The 16198-nt window shown below is 35.2% G+C and overlaps 1 protein-coding gene and 1 long non-coding RNA gene across 2 annotated transcripts; both read left to right on the forward strand.

Annotated features, from left to right (window-relative positions):
• The first annotated feature begins 223 nt into the window (after nt 1-223).
• LOC146699193 (uncharacterized) lies at nt 224-1134 on the forward strand. The gene is made up of 3 exons (XR_014922802.1): nt 224-347; nt 559-588; nt 762-1134. It is a non-coding gene; the product is annotated as an uncharacterized LOC146699193 (long non-coding RNA).
• Nucleotides 1135-1218: 84 nt separating this feature from the next.
• On the forward strand, nt 1219-13694 carry LOC146699194 (lymphocyte antigen 75-like; the record flags this gene model as incomplete). The annotated part of the gene is made up of 9 exons (XM_085472611.1): nt 1219-1564; nt 1683-1777; nt 2339-2416; nt 9466-9550; nt 9762-9791; nt 9965-10321; nt 10414-10767; nt 10886-10980; nt 11545-13694. Coding segments are annotated over 9 exons (1524 nt in total), but the record flags the coding sequence as incomplete, so codon positions are not given.
• Nucleotides 13695-16198: the final 2504 nt, after the last annotated feature.

Raw genomic sequence — 16198 nt, forward strand, 5'->3', positions numbered from 1 at the left:
GTGTCCAGAGGGTATTTGTGGATTGGTACTACCATTATATCTGGCAATATTAAGGGTCAGGTTAAAGCCTTGACTTTGACTTTTCCTTTAAATGGAGAAGAATAATTTGCATTACTTAGTCCAGATTTCCACAGGCTTTGCATACTGAGGAAGAATTATTTGCGCATACAGGTAAATGTGTCAACCACTACCACCTCTTTCTGATAAACCCTTGTCAGTATCACATTTAGGTCCAAAGACTGAATCAGTTCTAGCATAGTAACAACTGCAGTGCAAACTGCAGAAATTTAGGACACATTTGCTCGTAAATGTAATTTTGGGACAGATCATGAAGCAGTTAACATTAGGTAAGATTCTTTCATTATCTTCTTTCATGTCATGTTTACATTACTTTTTGAGAGATAGATAGTTGACTGGCAACCCTTTCCAGGGTGTACCCCTAGGAAAGCTTGGATATTATTTAAGGCAGTACGTAAAGGTTCTGCTTTAAAGGATCTTGATTATTTAAAATATGAGGAAATAAATGTTCTTACATTATTCTTATGAATGTCTTTACAGTCTTGGAAACACACCTAATTCTACTTGCAGGTCAGTGAACTCCCAGTATTTCTGAAAGCCCTGTTTCTCCTCGGGTAGTATCTCCCACAGCAAATCCCTGTCACCTTCTCAAATGATAAAATTTACTATTAGTTGTTGTCTTAATTTCAGAATTAAGTAGCAATGTGTTATGCTGGCGTAAAATTATGACCTTTCTTCCACAGGGATGTGTTTTCTACCTTTGTATCCCTACCAGATCCAAAACGTCTTATTCTATAGTCCAAAAACATGGTATGAGGCACAAAGCTACTGCAGAGAGAAATGCATTGACCTGCTCACCTTTGACAACATGAAACAGATAGAAACAATTGTTAATTTTCTTGAGAACAAATACAATGATGCTGTGTGGTTTGGGCTTTGGAAAGGCAAGACTCAGAGATGGCACTGGTCTATGCCAAGTAACAATTTCTACAATTATTTGCCTTGGGGCTCCAACACAAATTACAACTGTGGTACATATGAAAATAGGAGTTTGTCTTCAGACCCTTGTCATTACGCCAAAAGATTTTTATGCTTTGACGGTAAGAGAGTACCACAGCTACAATATACCAATATACAAATTAAGTATATTAAGTTTGTTTGCTTTTCTTTAATTTTCCTTTCTTTTTATCAGGAAATAAAAAAGGTGCTGAGCAGTATATTCTCAGTTCAGCAACAATGGGTTGGAGTGAGGCTCAAAACTACTGCAGAACCAACCACACAGACCTGACCAGTGTGAGGAATGATGCAGAGCATCAGATAATTCAGAGTCTAGCTAATGGTATGGATGTTTGGATTGGACTCTTCAAAGACCCCTGGGAGTGGTCTGACCAGAGTAACTCCTCACTGAGATACTGGCCAGTAGAGCAGAAAATTTGGACTGAAGAAACTGAGCACTGTGGTGCTTTGATGAAGAATGAATCTGGTAAATGGGGGCAACTGCCATGTTCTAACAAATACCCATTCTTATGTGTCTGTAAGGTCAAAGGTAGGTACTTAATTTACAGCATCTCTTGTTGTTTTTACTGTGTAAATATCTGAACTAAACACACAGAAATGATGAATGAACAATTTTCTGCTTATATGTTCCTTTCCACTTATAATAGAAACCACAGTCAAAGTGATTAAATTGAGAATCAGCCTGCAAGACTCTGGGCTGGATCTAAATAACCCTACCATACAAGAGAACATCTTGAAGCAAGTAAGTCTTGCAGATCTTTGCTCTAAGTGTTTTGCCTCCTACATTCTGCTCAGAGAATAAGAAAATACAGTATTAATGACCTACTTAAACCAGGCCAAAACATGTTGTCCAGTCCTACCTGCAAGGTAGTAGCTGGGTTCAATGCAGGCTCCTCCAGTCTGTATGCCAAATATCCTTGGGCAAGAGACTAACCCTATGTTGTTCTCCAATGCATCCATCTGAGTATGAATGTTAGATACTAAGCACTTAACAAAACGTGATTGGGTGAATGAATTAGTTGAATAAAGCGCTTTGAGTGCTCAGATAGAGTAGAAAAGTGCTATGTAAGAACCAGTCCATTTACCATAGCACTCCTTTAATGATAATTTACTTGCTGTTGTTGTTGTTGTTTGGTAACGTGGCAAGTTAAATAGTTGATCACAGAAAATTTGGACATGTGATGTATCTACAAGATCTGAAGATCACATTATGTGCTTTTTGTTGTTCTGTTAGAACATTTTGTGTAAGATGTCAGATCTAAATGATCCTATAAACAGGTCTTGTTTTTTTTCTGTTTTCTAGCTGATGGCTTCAACTGGAGCTAACATAAATCTGAAGTGGAGAAAGCAATCCAGTGGAAAGGTTTTCATCAAAGAGATTCCCTAAAGTGGCTGAGCGCTTAACACCAGTTTTCTTATTTATTGATTGGTTTGATTTGATGATTTTGCCAAACATATAACAGTATGCTAAATCCAACAGCACAGAGGCAGTGTAGAAGCATAACCTACGAGTATAAAACAAATAATCCAAACTGACACTTTTTCCAGGTTTAATAAATATAGGCAACTATCTTACAAGCACCAAAATTAGATCTGTTTGACACTGTCTGAACAGCAAAACATTTCTGGATTTTTATATATATATACATATATATATATATTTATTTATTAGGGGTGCAACGATTCACAAAATTCACGGTTCGATATTTTTTCGATACAAAAAAATGTTCATGCCTTTTTAATTTGTCATTTATTAAAATTATAAATATATATTTTAACTCAAAAGTACAAGATTTCAATTTTATGTTGCTGAAACAACAAAGTAATAAAAAAATGTATCTATCTGATCGACAAATCACTCATCTTTGGAAAAGAGAGTTTATTACAGAGAAATGGCTCTTTCCAAAATAAAAGCTATACTATACGCTTCTTCTGGGCTATATTCTCAGCAGCATATTAAACATATCAGGTCCCCATAAGGACAATCATGTGCTAACTCAGTGAATCTGCGTTCGACTACGCCTAGGCTGCACTGTCGAGCGCAGATCCACTGAGCGCTCAACACAGACAGCATCGTCAGAAGAAAAGTTGATAAAATAAATTAAAATTCTTGTATTGTTCGATACATATGCGTACCAAACCGAAAGCACTGTATCGAACGGTTCAATATCGATACGAGTATTGTTGCACCCCTAATATATATATATATATATTCCTTACTTGGACTGACATTACAGAATGAAATGTCATTCATTTCATCTTCTCCTAATTTACATAATCCACACAGGTATCCATGTCTGCCAACTTCACAGAGTAGTGCAAGGATTCCTGTTTGGAACTCTGCAAGTAAACAACTCATGTTGCTGATAAGAATTCCTGATAAGTTTGCAATAACATACCGTTCAGGACTGTAGTTTTGCTTAATTTGAATATATATTTGTAATTTTGGCTTTCATGATATTTTAATGAAAGTATCTTTCTTTTAATTGTGTTCAAAATGAGTGTGCAGCACTTTTGCTTCCTCAAAAACAGTATAGCCTACAAAGAATTATTATTTATGTATTTATTGATTGTGTTCAGCTTAATTAACATCTTATAGTTAGATTATATTTTTATCGTATTTATCCAAGAATTAACTTTTTTTTAGGAGTCAATCAAGCATCTAATAAGAGTTTATTTTGTCTCCATGTAAACACCCACCAAGCAAGTTCTGTGTAGAATCTGCTGTTGTGGAGATCAGAGAAATATTTTACTGCTATTGTTCATGGTCATCATCATTATCATTGCATTAATAACATAATCTACAGCATTGATATTGTATTCAGATGTTTAAACATATTGGCACCCAATTAGCCTTTATTACAGGTGCAGTTATAACCACTTTAAACTGTTGAGTTAAATCTATAATCTTAAATGCTTTGGAATGCTTTTCATAATCTTAAATGTTTATATGTAGATTACATTGCATTATAAAAAAAGGCCTAACTCTGAGTACACTCTGTGCCAAAGTAGACAGGGATCGCAGGCTTTTGCAGAGCGTGCTTGTGAAAGTGAAACTAAAGCAGAGTCTAAGTGTAAGTTACTTTGAGGAGCTGTTGGGAGGATGCTACTCATTTATAGGTGAGAGGTTAATCATATTTTGCTTGTGACTGCAAAACTGTGCCTGCAAAAGAACAGTTTGTTGCAGAATGTGTGCCTGATGTTCCAGACGATAAGGCAGCATCCGGCAGCGACAGGAAGACACCTGGCATGGAGATGAGGCGATGTTGCTTTTTCAAACTGTGTTAAAAGTCATTGTGGTTTTGAAACTTATGCATGTGATGACCCATGAGGGGGCGTCATAAATTTCCCTGATGATATAAAAACAACTGATTGTGTATTGTTAGAGAGAGATCGATGCTGTCTGCGTACAGTGTTCATCTCCCACACGTGTGTTCATTAAAATCATCGTTTGACTTAACCCGGCCAGACCAGTGTTGTTATTTTGGATTTCCTCCTATATCCCTCCTCAGTATTTGAACCCTTAACACTGTTTTACATCCTTTACATTACCCACACCCTGTATCATAGTTGTATATAAAACAGACACATGTATGATAAAGCTGAAATTAAAACATCCAAGATCTTTTCCTACAGTTTGCTTTCCCAGTCAAATTGAACCATCTGAATTTTCAGTTTCACAGTCCCTCAGAGTCTTAGAATAATAATAATAAGAGTAAATCCTAACTATGTGAACTGATATGTATATTAAAATGTAAAATCTTTAAAAGCCAATGCCCTTTTTTCTTCTTTGATTACCTTTAATATTACCTTAAAAAAACAGAATAAAACAGCTTTCCACTGGAACCTATTTGTGAAAGCTGGTATGTAACTTGCAGCACTACGTAGTCTCTATATATGAAATCTTTGCAAAAATAAATTATTATAAATGCAGCAGGTCAAATCAGAACAGACTTTCCTGTCACTGCATCTACTCAAGTAATTTATTGTATTTATTTTATCTCATTTTATTCTTGTATACCGTGGCACATTTTTATGTTTATTTTATTTTGTTAATTTATGCGCTTGGATGACAATGAAACCTTGAACCTACTGTTCAACATTTGTTTTAAGTCAGTGTTTTTGACCACAAGTTGATGAAGCCTTCTAAATTTATTTCAACCTAGCATATTTGCCATTAACATGACTGTGGCTGAAAAGTAAAATGCCTACAGATTTTGACTTTCTTAAAAAGCTTTCGCATCACAAGTTCATACACCATAAACCTCACTACATCAGTAAACACATACATAATAAATTAAAAATGTAATTCAAATTTTAAAAAGAACACACACATCGGTCTCCTGTCTTTAGTATCTTTATTCTTATTATTTTGTGAAAGCTCATCAAAAAAACATTAATTTGAACTGTGGCTGATCTACGTGGGTTGGAGAATTTAACATCTTAGACAAAAAACTGCCTCAGCACTTGTTTATGACCTCTAAAATAGCCTATTAAATCAGGACTTCCCGAAAAAGAGCTAGGATGTGCCAAGATTTCTCCTGAAGCTCTTTGCATGCTGATGTCACAAACCTAAATCCAGACAGGAGACTTTGCATATAGTCAGGCTTCAATCTCTTCAGAGGAAATTACATGTATTTACTTTCATTCCAGTCGTCTAGCTCTACTTGCCTAAATATGATCATGAGATTTTAAGACAATATTATTTAATGATCAACAAAATGCATATAAAGTGAAATGCAAAGAGAATTCTAATCTAACAGACCAATTCACGTATGTACCGCGGCACAGAGGTTCGGAAACACTGGGCTATAATACATACAAATCTAAAAAATATTTTAATGAGGGGCTACATAAATAATATTTTTGTCACCTCAGACACATCACAGCAAAAACTTTTTTGTGTGATTTTCAGACATTAAGCTTGTTATTGGATTGCATTTAAACATTGATTAATTGAGGTATTTTATTTCCCTTTATCTTGTTTTACTTCTCTCTTTTCTTTTTTTTTCTTTTCTTTTTTGTCTTTTTAATCGTGGTACTTTATTTGTGTAGACTTAGACTTCTTTTTTTTAACTCTTTTGTCTTCTCATTGATTTTTTTTTTAATTTCATTGAACTATATTCTGCTTTTCAGTTATTTAATTTTTTTTTATTATTTTATCATTTTAAATTAAAATATCAGAGAAAGTTTAAAGGGTAAATTGATTTTTGCTGGAATGGCAAACAGCTGTGAATCAAAGAGTCCCAAAATACACATTTGTAAGATATTATTTTATCTTCGAAGTATATACTAACTATTGTGCTACTTTACATTAAATAAATGTAACATTACATTCAAAATACTAAATTGATTAAAATGCTAAACAAGGTTTTTGTTTTTCTACTTTATATACCCTAAATAAAGGACAAATCTAATAAATGGTTGCTGCATTCCAAAGAATCCCCTGTGCTGAAGTAATATGCCTGTTATCTTATTCATGTTGCTTGAGTGTGTGCAACTTATTTTACGATTTCTTACAATTTGATGAGAACAAGTCTTTTTTTCTTCTTTTATTTGTGTTCTAATTGTACTTCTTCATAAGCACAAAAAAGTAGAAATGTTCAAAAAAGAAAGACAAGAGAAAACAAGAGATAAGACAAAAAACAGCTCACATTGTGTTTATGTAACCAATACGTCTACTCACCAAAGAATGACTGAAGCAATATGGATAACAGCAGAGGACAATTTATTTAGGGTCTGATGCCGATTTACCATCGGTGTCCAGCACTTTAAAGGATTGATGGACTGGAGCACATATCCCTCAAAACATTCTATGTACAGCATATAATCTTTTTCAAAACCCTGACTATAGATCCCCTGACCTCCCTGAACTCTTGGTAAATGGGCATAACATTACAGCTAACAGTCTAAAAAAACTCCCAAATTAGGGAATTATTTACCAATGTTTTTTTCCCTTATAGATCCAATCCAAATTCCATCTCACATCTGTTCCTTGGTGATCAAAAGAAAGAGATCAGAAACAATTACCTAAAACTTCCCATTCCTCAAAGCTAAGGAGGTCCACTACAAAATCCTTTCTGGTATTTACCCTTCCAAAGAATTTCTCAGACGTCGCTTTGCTATTGATAGTAATTCTTGCTCTTTTTGTGATGGGGATATTGAATCAACAGAACATTTATTTTATAATTGTATATTCTGTAAAGCCCTGTGGAACGATGTGCACTACTGGCTCTTCCCAAAGATTCCAAATTTACTTGAATTTTCTAAAAATGATATTATCTTTGGTTCTCTAAGAAAAGAAAAGAAGCTTGAAAGTGTTCTAAATGTAATAATTATTATGGGCAAATTCTTCATTCACAAATGTCGTTTTCTGAAAACAAAGCTGTCCTTTTGTACTTTTCACAAAGAACTCTGCCTCTTCCTCTCATCTGTTAAATTTATGGACAAAAAACAAGCTCTGGTTCTGAATCATATGATTATTGAATTAGATCTGCTAGAAAACCCCTAAGGTATAACGTCTTTTTTTTTTTTTTTTGCTTGTTTGTTTGCTTTGATTCTGTTTGGGGTTTGTTTTTATTTATTTATTTGTTGTTGTTTGTACTTCCTGTTCATTATCTATCTTCTATATGTTGGAATTCAGCCTGTTCTGATAATATTTCATGTTGGGAAAATAGAATCTTTGTAGAGATTGCCATAATTATTGTACATTTCTGTGCAATGAATCTACTGAAGTCTTTCCAAAATGTTCTAGCGTATGAACAGATCCAGAAGAGGTGTTGCACAGTCTCAGGATGGGTAGTGACAGGGTGAGAGTGATTCGTTCGTTCGCTCTATGTTTCAGCACAGGAGGGAGGGGGTGAGTGAGTGAGTGATTCTTTCGCTCGCTCTATGATTCAGCACAGGAGGGAGGGGGTTAGTGAGTGAGTGAGTGAGTGAGTGAGTGAGTGAGTGAGTGAGTGAGTGATTCGTTCGCTCTATGATTCAGCACAGGAGGGAGGGGGTGAGCGAGTGAGTGATTCGTTCGTTCGCTCTATGATTCAGCACAGGAGGGAGGGGGTTAGTGAGTGAGTGAGTGAGTGAGTGAGTGATTCGTTCGCTCTATGATTCAGCACAGGAGGGAGGGGGTGAGCGAGTCCTGAGTGATTTGCTTACGCTTACGATTCAACACAGGAAGGGAGCGAGTGAGTAGCTCAAATGTGCTGTTAGCATGTTAGCAGAGCGATGCTACTGTGAACCGAGGAGCTATTTTCTTGATGTGAGCTTCTACTCAGGGTTTTTTCTTCCAGTTCAGAGCAGAAATGCTTTTGTTAAGAAACTGGCTGTTGTGTCGTCCCCCCCCCCCCCCCCCACACACACAATTTTAATTATAAGCTAGATATATTTCTACTAAGCGAATTAGTTTGCTAACAAAAACAGGGATGAGTCAGTGAGTCAGTTGGGCTTGTGAATCATGATTCACGAGTCAGTAAAGTGATTCTCGAGTATTGAACGATTCGTTCACGAATCGAACATCACTAGCTGTGTGCAGCAGTCAGGAATGGAGGACCCAAATGCAGACTCCAGGACGCAGAAGGTGAACTCAAACAGCCTTTTTGCTGGACCCAGTGAAAACTAACCTAACTGAGGAACACAAAGGCAGACATAAAACACAGCCTGATGAGGGTACAACATAACACTGACGAAGAGAAACACACTTTTTTAAATACACTGAAAAGCCGGCGATTGAGACACAGGAGAAGAGCACAGCTGGGAGCACAGCTGGGAGCAAAGCAAAACTAGAAACACTAACATGAGACATGGACTTTCAAAGTAAAACAGGAGTGACACAGAGACGCAGACTTGACTGAACTGAACTTGAATGAACATGACACATGGAACACAGGGAAGGTACAGATACTGAAACTAGAAACTACTACAACGAAATAACCCGAAAAGAACTAAAACCACGAATAACAATAATCAAGAAATATAAATAAAACACAAAACACACCCAGGACCATGACAGGTTAATGCCTAAAGCATATAAACTTAGCACAAAAAGTAAGGAAATTTATTTCGTTTGCTTATTTCTTTGTTGTTCATGTTGGCCATAAATCTTATACTGTTGGAAAACTTATTTTCCCTCTGTATGGTGCCATATTTGGAAGTACAATGCATGCAGGTATGTGTCCAGAGGGTATTTGTGGATTGGTACTACCATTATATCTGGCAATATTAAGGGTCAGGTTAAAGCCTTGACTTTGACTTTTCCTTTAAATGGAGAAGAATAATTTGCATTACTTAGTCCAGATTTCCACAGGCTTTGCATACTGAGGAAGAATTATTTGCGCATACAGGTAAATGTGTCAACCACTACCACCTCTTTCTGATAAACCCTTGTCAGTATCACATTTAGGTCCAAAGACTGAATCAGTTCTAGCATAGTAACAACTGCAGTGCAAACTGCAGAAATTTAGGACACATTTGCTCGTAAATGTAATTTTGGGACAGATCATGAAGCAGTTAACATTAGGTAAGATTCTTTCATTATCTTCTTTCATGTCATGTTTACATTACTTTTTGAGAGATAGATAGTTGACTGGCAACCCTTTCCAGGGTGTACCCCTAGGAAAGCTTGGATATTATTTAAGGCAGTACGTAAAGGTTCTGCTTTAAAGGATCTTGATTATTTAAAATATGAGGAAATAAATGTTCTTACATTATTCTTATGAATGTCTTTACAGTCTTGGAAACACACCTAATTCTACTTGCAGGTCAGTGAACTCCCAGTATTTCTGAAAGCCCTGTTTCTCCTCGGGTAGTATCTCCCACAGCAAATCCCTGTCACCTTCTCAAATGATAAAATTTACTATTAGTTGTTGTCTTAATTTCAGAATTAAGTAGCAATGTGTTATGCTGGCGTAAAATTATGACCTTTCTTCCACAGGGATGTGTTTTCTACCTTTGTATCCCTACCAGATCCAAAACGTCTTATTCTATAGTCCAAAAACATGGTATGAGGCACAAAGCTACTGCAGAGAGAAATGCATTGACCTGCTCACCTTTGACAACATGAAACAGATAAAAACAATTGTTAATTTTCTTGAGAACAAATACAATGATGCTGTGTGGTTTGGGCTTTGGAAAGGCAAGACTCAGAGATGGCACTGGTCTATGCCAAGTAACGATTTCTACAATTATTTGCCTTGGGGCTCCAACACAAATTACAACTGTGGTACATATGAAAATAGGAGTTTGTCTTCAGACCCTTGTCATTACGCCAAAAAATTTTTATGCTTTGACGGTAAGAGAGTACCACAGCTACAATATACCAATATACAAATTAAGTATATTAAGTTTGTTTGCTTTTCTTTAATTTTCCTTTCTTTTTATCAGGAAAGAAAAAAGGTGCTGAGCAGTATATTCTCAGTTCAGCAACAATGGGTTGGAGTGAGGCTCAAAACTACTGCAGAACCAACCACACAGACCTGACCAGTGTGAGGAATGATGCAGAGCATCAGATAATTCAGAGTCTAGCTAATGGTATGGATGTTTGGATTGGACTCTTCAAAGACCCCTGGGAGTGGTCTGACCAGAGTAACTCCTCACTGAGATACTGGCCAGTAGAGCAGAAAATTTGGACTGAAGAAACTGAGCACTGTGGTGCTTTGATGAAGAATGAATCTGGTAAATGGGGGCAACTGCCATGTTCTAACAAATACCCATTCTTATGTGTCTGTAAGGTCAAAGGTAGGTACTTAATTTACAGCATCTCTTGTTGTTTTTACTGTGTAAATATCTGAACTAAACACACAGAAATGATGAATGAACAATTTTCTGCTTATATGTTCCTTTCCACTTATAATAGAAACCACAGTCAAAGTGATTAAATTGAGAATCAGCCTGCAAGACTCTGGGCTGGATCTAAATAACCCTACCATACAAGAGAACATCTTGAAGCAAGTAAGTCTTGCAGATCTTTGCTCTAAGTGTTTTGCCTCCTACATTCTGCTCAGAGAATAAGAAAATACAGTATTAATGACCTACTTAAACCAGGCCAAAACATGTTGTCCAGTCCTACCTGCAAGGTAGTAGCTGGGTTCAATGCAGGCTCCTCCAGTCTGTATGCCAAATATCCTTGGGCAAGAGACTAACCCTATGTTGTTCTCCAATGCATCCATCTGAGTATGAATGTTAGATACTAAGCACTTAACAAAACGTGATTGGGTGAATGAATTAGTTGAATAAAGCGCTTTGAGTGCTCAGATAGAGTAGAAAAGTGCTATGTAAGAACCAGTCCATTTACCATAGCACTCCTTTAATGATAATTTACTTGCTGTTGTTGTTGTTGTTGTTTGGTAACGTGGCAAGTTAAATAGTTGATCACAGAAAATTTGGACATGTGATGTATCTACAAGATCTGAAGATCACATTATGTGCTTTTTGTTGTTCTGTTAGAACATTTTGTGTAAGATGTCAGATCTAAATGATCCTATAAACAGGTCTTGTTTTTTTTCTGTTTTCTAGCTGATGGCTTCAACTGGAGCTAATATAAATCTGAAGTGGAGAAAGCAATCCAGTGGAAAGGTTTTCATCAAAGAGATTCCCTAAAGTGGCTGAGCGCTTAACACCAGTTTTCTTATTTATTGATTGGTTTGATTTGATGATTTTGCCAAACATATAACAGTATGCTAAATCCAACAGCACAGAGGCAGTGTAGAAGCATAACCTACGAGTATAAAACAAATAATCCAAACTGACACTTTTTCCAGGTTTAATAAATATAGGCAACTATCTTACAAGCACCAAAATTAGATCTGTTTGACACTGTCTGAACAGCAAAACATTTCTGGATTTTTATATATATATACATATATATATTTATTTATTTATTAGGGGTGCAACGATTCACAAAATTCACGGTTCGATATTTTTTCGATACAAAAAAATGTTCATGCCTTTTTAATTTGTCATTTATTAAAATTATAAATATATATTTTAACTCAAAAGTACAAGATTTCAATTTTATGTTGCTGAAACAACAAAGTAATAAAAAAATGTATCTATCTGATCGACAAATCACTCATCTTTGGAAAAGAGAGTTTATTACAGAGAAATGGCTCTTTCCAAAATAAAAGCTATACTATACGCTTCTTCTGGGCTATATTCTCAGCAGCATATTAAACATATCAGGTCCCCATAAGGACAATCATGTGCTAACTCAGTGAATCTGCGTTCGACTACGCCTAGGCTGCACTGTCGAGCGCAGATCCACTGAGCGCTCAACACAGACAGCATCGTCAGAAGAAAAGTTGATAAAATAAATTAAAATTCTTGTATTGTTCGATACATATGCGTACCAAACCGAAAGCACTGTATCGAACGGTTCAATATCGATACGAGTATTGTTGCACCCCTAATATATATATATATATTCCTTACTTGGACTGACATTACAGAATGAAATGTCATTCATTTCATCTTCTCCTAATTTACATAATCCACACAGGTATCCATGTCTGCCAACTTCACAGAGTAGTGCAAGGATTCCTGTTTGGAACTCTGCAAGTAAACAACTCATGTTGCTGATAAGAATTCCTGATAAGTTTGCAATAACATACCGTTCAGGACTGTAGTTTTGCTTAATTTGAATATATATTTGTAATTTTGGCTTTCATGATATTTTAATGAAAGTATCTTTCTTTTAATTGTGTTCAAAATGAGTGTGCAGCACTTTTGCTTCCTCAAAAACAGTATAGCCTACAAAGAATTATTATTTATGTATTTATTGATTGTGTTCAGCTTAATTAACATCTTATAGTTAGATTATATTTTTATCGTATTTATCCAAGAATTAACTTTTTCTTAGGAGTCAATCAAGCATCTAATAAGAGTTTATTTTGTCTCCATGTAAACACCCACCAAGCAAGTTCTGTGTAGAATCTGCTGTTGTGGAGATCAGAGAAATATTTTACTGCTATTGTTCATGGTCATCATCATTATCATTGCATTAATAACATAATCTACAGCATTGATATTGTATTCAGATGTTTAAACATATTGGCACCCAATTAGCCTTTATTACAGGTGCAGTTATAACCACTTTAAACTGTTGAGTTAAATCTATAATCTTAAATGCTTTGGAATGCTTTTCATAATCTTAAATGTTTATATGTAGATTACATTGCATTATAAAAAAAAGGCCTAACTCTGAGTACACTCTGTGCCAAAGTAGACAGGGATCGCAGGCTTTTGCAGAGCGTGCTTGTGAAAGTGAAACTAAAGCAGAGTCTAAGTGTAAGTTACTTTGAGGAGCTGTTGGGAGGATGCTACTCATTTATAGGTGAGAGGTTAATCATATTTTGCTTGTGACTGCAAAACTGTGCCTGCAAAAGAACAGTTTGTTGCAGAATGTGTGCCTGATGTTCCAGACGATAAGGCAGCATCCGGCAGCGACAGGAAGACACCTGGCATGGAGATGAGGCGATGTTGCTTTTTCAAACTGTGTTAAAAGTCATTGTGGTTTTGAAACTTATGCATGTGATGACCCATGAGGGGGCGTCATAAATTTCCCTGATGATATAAAAACAACTGATTGTGTATTGTTAGAGAGAGATCGATGCTGTCTGCGTACAGTGTTCATCTCCCACACGTGTGTTCATTAAAATCATCGTTTGACTTAACCCGGCCAGACCAGTGTTGTTATTTTGGATTTCCTCCTATATCCCTCCTCAGTATTTGAACCCTTAACACTGTTTTACATCCTTTACATTACCCACACCCTGTATCATAGTTGTATATAAAACAGACACATGTACGATAAAGCTGAAATTAAAACATCCAAGATCTTTTCCTACAGTTTGCTTTCCCAGTCAAATTGAACCATCTGAATTTTCAGTTTCACAGTCCCTCAGAGTCTTAGAATAATAATAATAAGAGTAAATCCTAACTATGTGAACTGATATGTATATTAAAATGTAAAATCTTTAAAAGCCAATGCCCTTTTTTCTTCTTTGATTACCTTTAATATTACCTTAAAAAAACAGAATAAAACAGCTTTCCACTGGAACCTATTTGTGAAAGCTGGTATGTAACTTGTAGCACTACGTAGTCTCTATATATGAAATCTTTGCAAAAATAAATTATTATAAATGCAGCAGGTCAAATCAGAACAGACTTTCCTGTCACTGCATCTACTCAAGTAATTTATTGTATTTATTTTATCTCATTTTATTCTTGTATACCGTGGCACATTTTTATGTTTATTTTATTTTGTTAATTTATGCGCTTGGATGACAATGAAACCTTGAACCTACTGTTCAACATTTGTTTTAAGTCAGTGTTTTTGACCACAAGTTGATGAAGCCTTCTAAATTTATTTCAACCTAGCATATTTGCCATTAACATGACTGTGGCTGAAAAGTAAAATGCCTACAGATTTTGACTTTCTTAAAAAGCTTTCGCATCACAAGTTCATACACCATAAACCTCACTACATCAGTAAACACATACATAATAAATTAAAAATTTAATTCAAATTTAAAAAAGAACACACACATCGGTCTCCTGTCTTTAGTATCTTTATTCTTATTATTTTGTGAAAGCTCATCAAAAAAACATTAATTTGAACTGTGGCTGATCTACGTGGGTTGGAGAATTTAACATCTTAGACAAAAAACTGCCTCAGCACTTGTTTATGACCTCTAAAATAGCCTATTAAATCAGGACTTCCCGAAAAAGAGCTAGGATGTGCCAAGATTTCTCCTGAAGCTCTTTGCATGCTGATGTCACAAACCTAAATCCAGACAGGAGACTTTGCATATAGTCAGGCTTCAATCTCTTCAGAGGAAATTACATGTATTTACTTTCATTCCAGTCGTCTAGCTCTACTTGCCTAAATATGATCATGAGATTTTAAGACAATATTATTTAATGATCAACAAAATGCATATAAAGTGAAATGCAAAGAGAATTCTAATCAAACAGACCAATTCACGTATGTACCGCGGCACAGAGGTTCGGAAACACTGGGCTATAATACATACAAATCTAAAAAATATTTTAATGAGGGGCTACATAAATAATATTTTTGTCACCTCAGACACATCACAGCAAAAACTTTTTTGTGTGATTTTCAGACATTAAGCTTGTTATTGGATTGCATTTAAACATTGATTAATTGAGGTATTTTATTTCCCTTTATCTTGTTTTACTTCTCTCTCTTCTTTTTTTTTTCTTTTCTTTTTTGTCTTTTTAATCGTGGTACTTTATTTGTGTAGACTTAGACTTCTTTTTTTTAACTCTTTTGTCTTCTCATTGATTTTTTTTTTAATTTCATTGAACTATATTCTGCTTTTCAGTTATTTAATTTTTTTTTATTATTTTATCATTTTAAATTAAAATATCAGAGAAAGTTTAAAGGGTAAATTGATTTTTGCTGGAATGGCAAACAGCTGTGAATCAAAGAGTCCCAAAATACACATTTGTAAGATATTATTTTATCTTCGAAGTATATACTAACTATTGTGCTACTTTACATTAAATAAATGTAACATTACATTCAAAATACTAAATTGATTAAAATGCTAAACAAGGTTTTTGTTTTTCTACTTTATATACCCTAAATAAAGGACAAATCTAATAAATGGTTGCTGCATTCCAAAGAATCCCCTGTGCTGAAGTAATATGCCTGTTATCTTATTCATGTTGCTTGAGTGTGTGCAACTTATTTTACGATTTCTTACAATTTGATGAGAACAAGTCTTTTTTTCTTCTTTTATTTGTGTTCTAATTGTACTTCTTCATAAGCACAAAAAAGTAGAAATGTTCAAAAAAGAAAGACAAGAGAAAACAAGAGATAAGACAAAAAACAGCTCACATTGTGTTTATGTAACCAATACGTCTACTCACCAAAGAATGACTGAAGCAATATGGATAACAGCAGAGGACAATTTATTTAGGGTCTGATGCCGATTTACCATCGGTGTCCAGCACTTTAAAGGATTGATGGACTGGAGCACATATCCCTCAAAACATTCTATGTACAGCATATAATCTTTTTCAAAACCCTGACTATAGATCCCCTGACCTCCCTGAACTCTTGGTAAATGGGCATAACATTACAGCTAACAGTCTAAAAAAACGCCCAAATTAGGGAATTATTTACCAATGTTTTTTTCCC

This window comes from Copadichromis virginalis, linkage group LG11 (assembly GCF_057382275.1).
Source record: "Copadichromis virginalis isolate Kocher_CV1m ecotype Utaka linkage group LG11, C_Virginalis_male_GT1.1, whole genome shotgun sequence".
In the NCBI taxonomy this organism is placed as follows: domain Eukaryota; kingdom Metazoa; phylum Chordata; class Actinopteri; order Cichliformes; family Cichlidae; genus Copadichromis; species Copadichromis virginalis.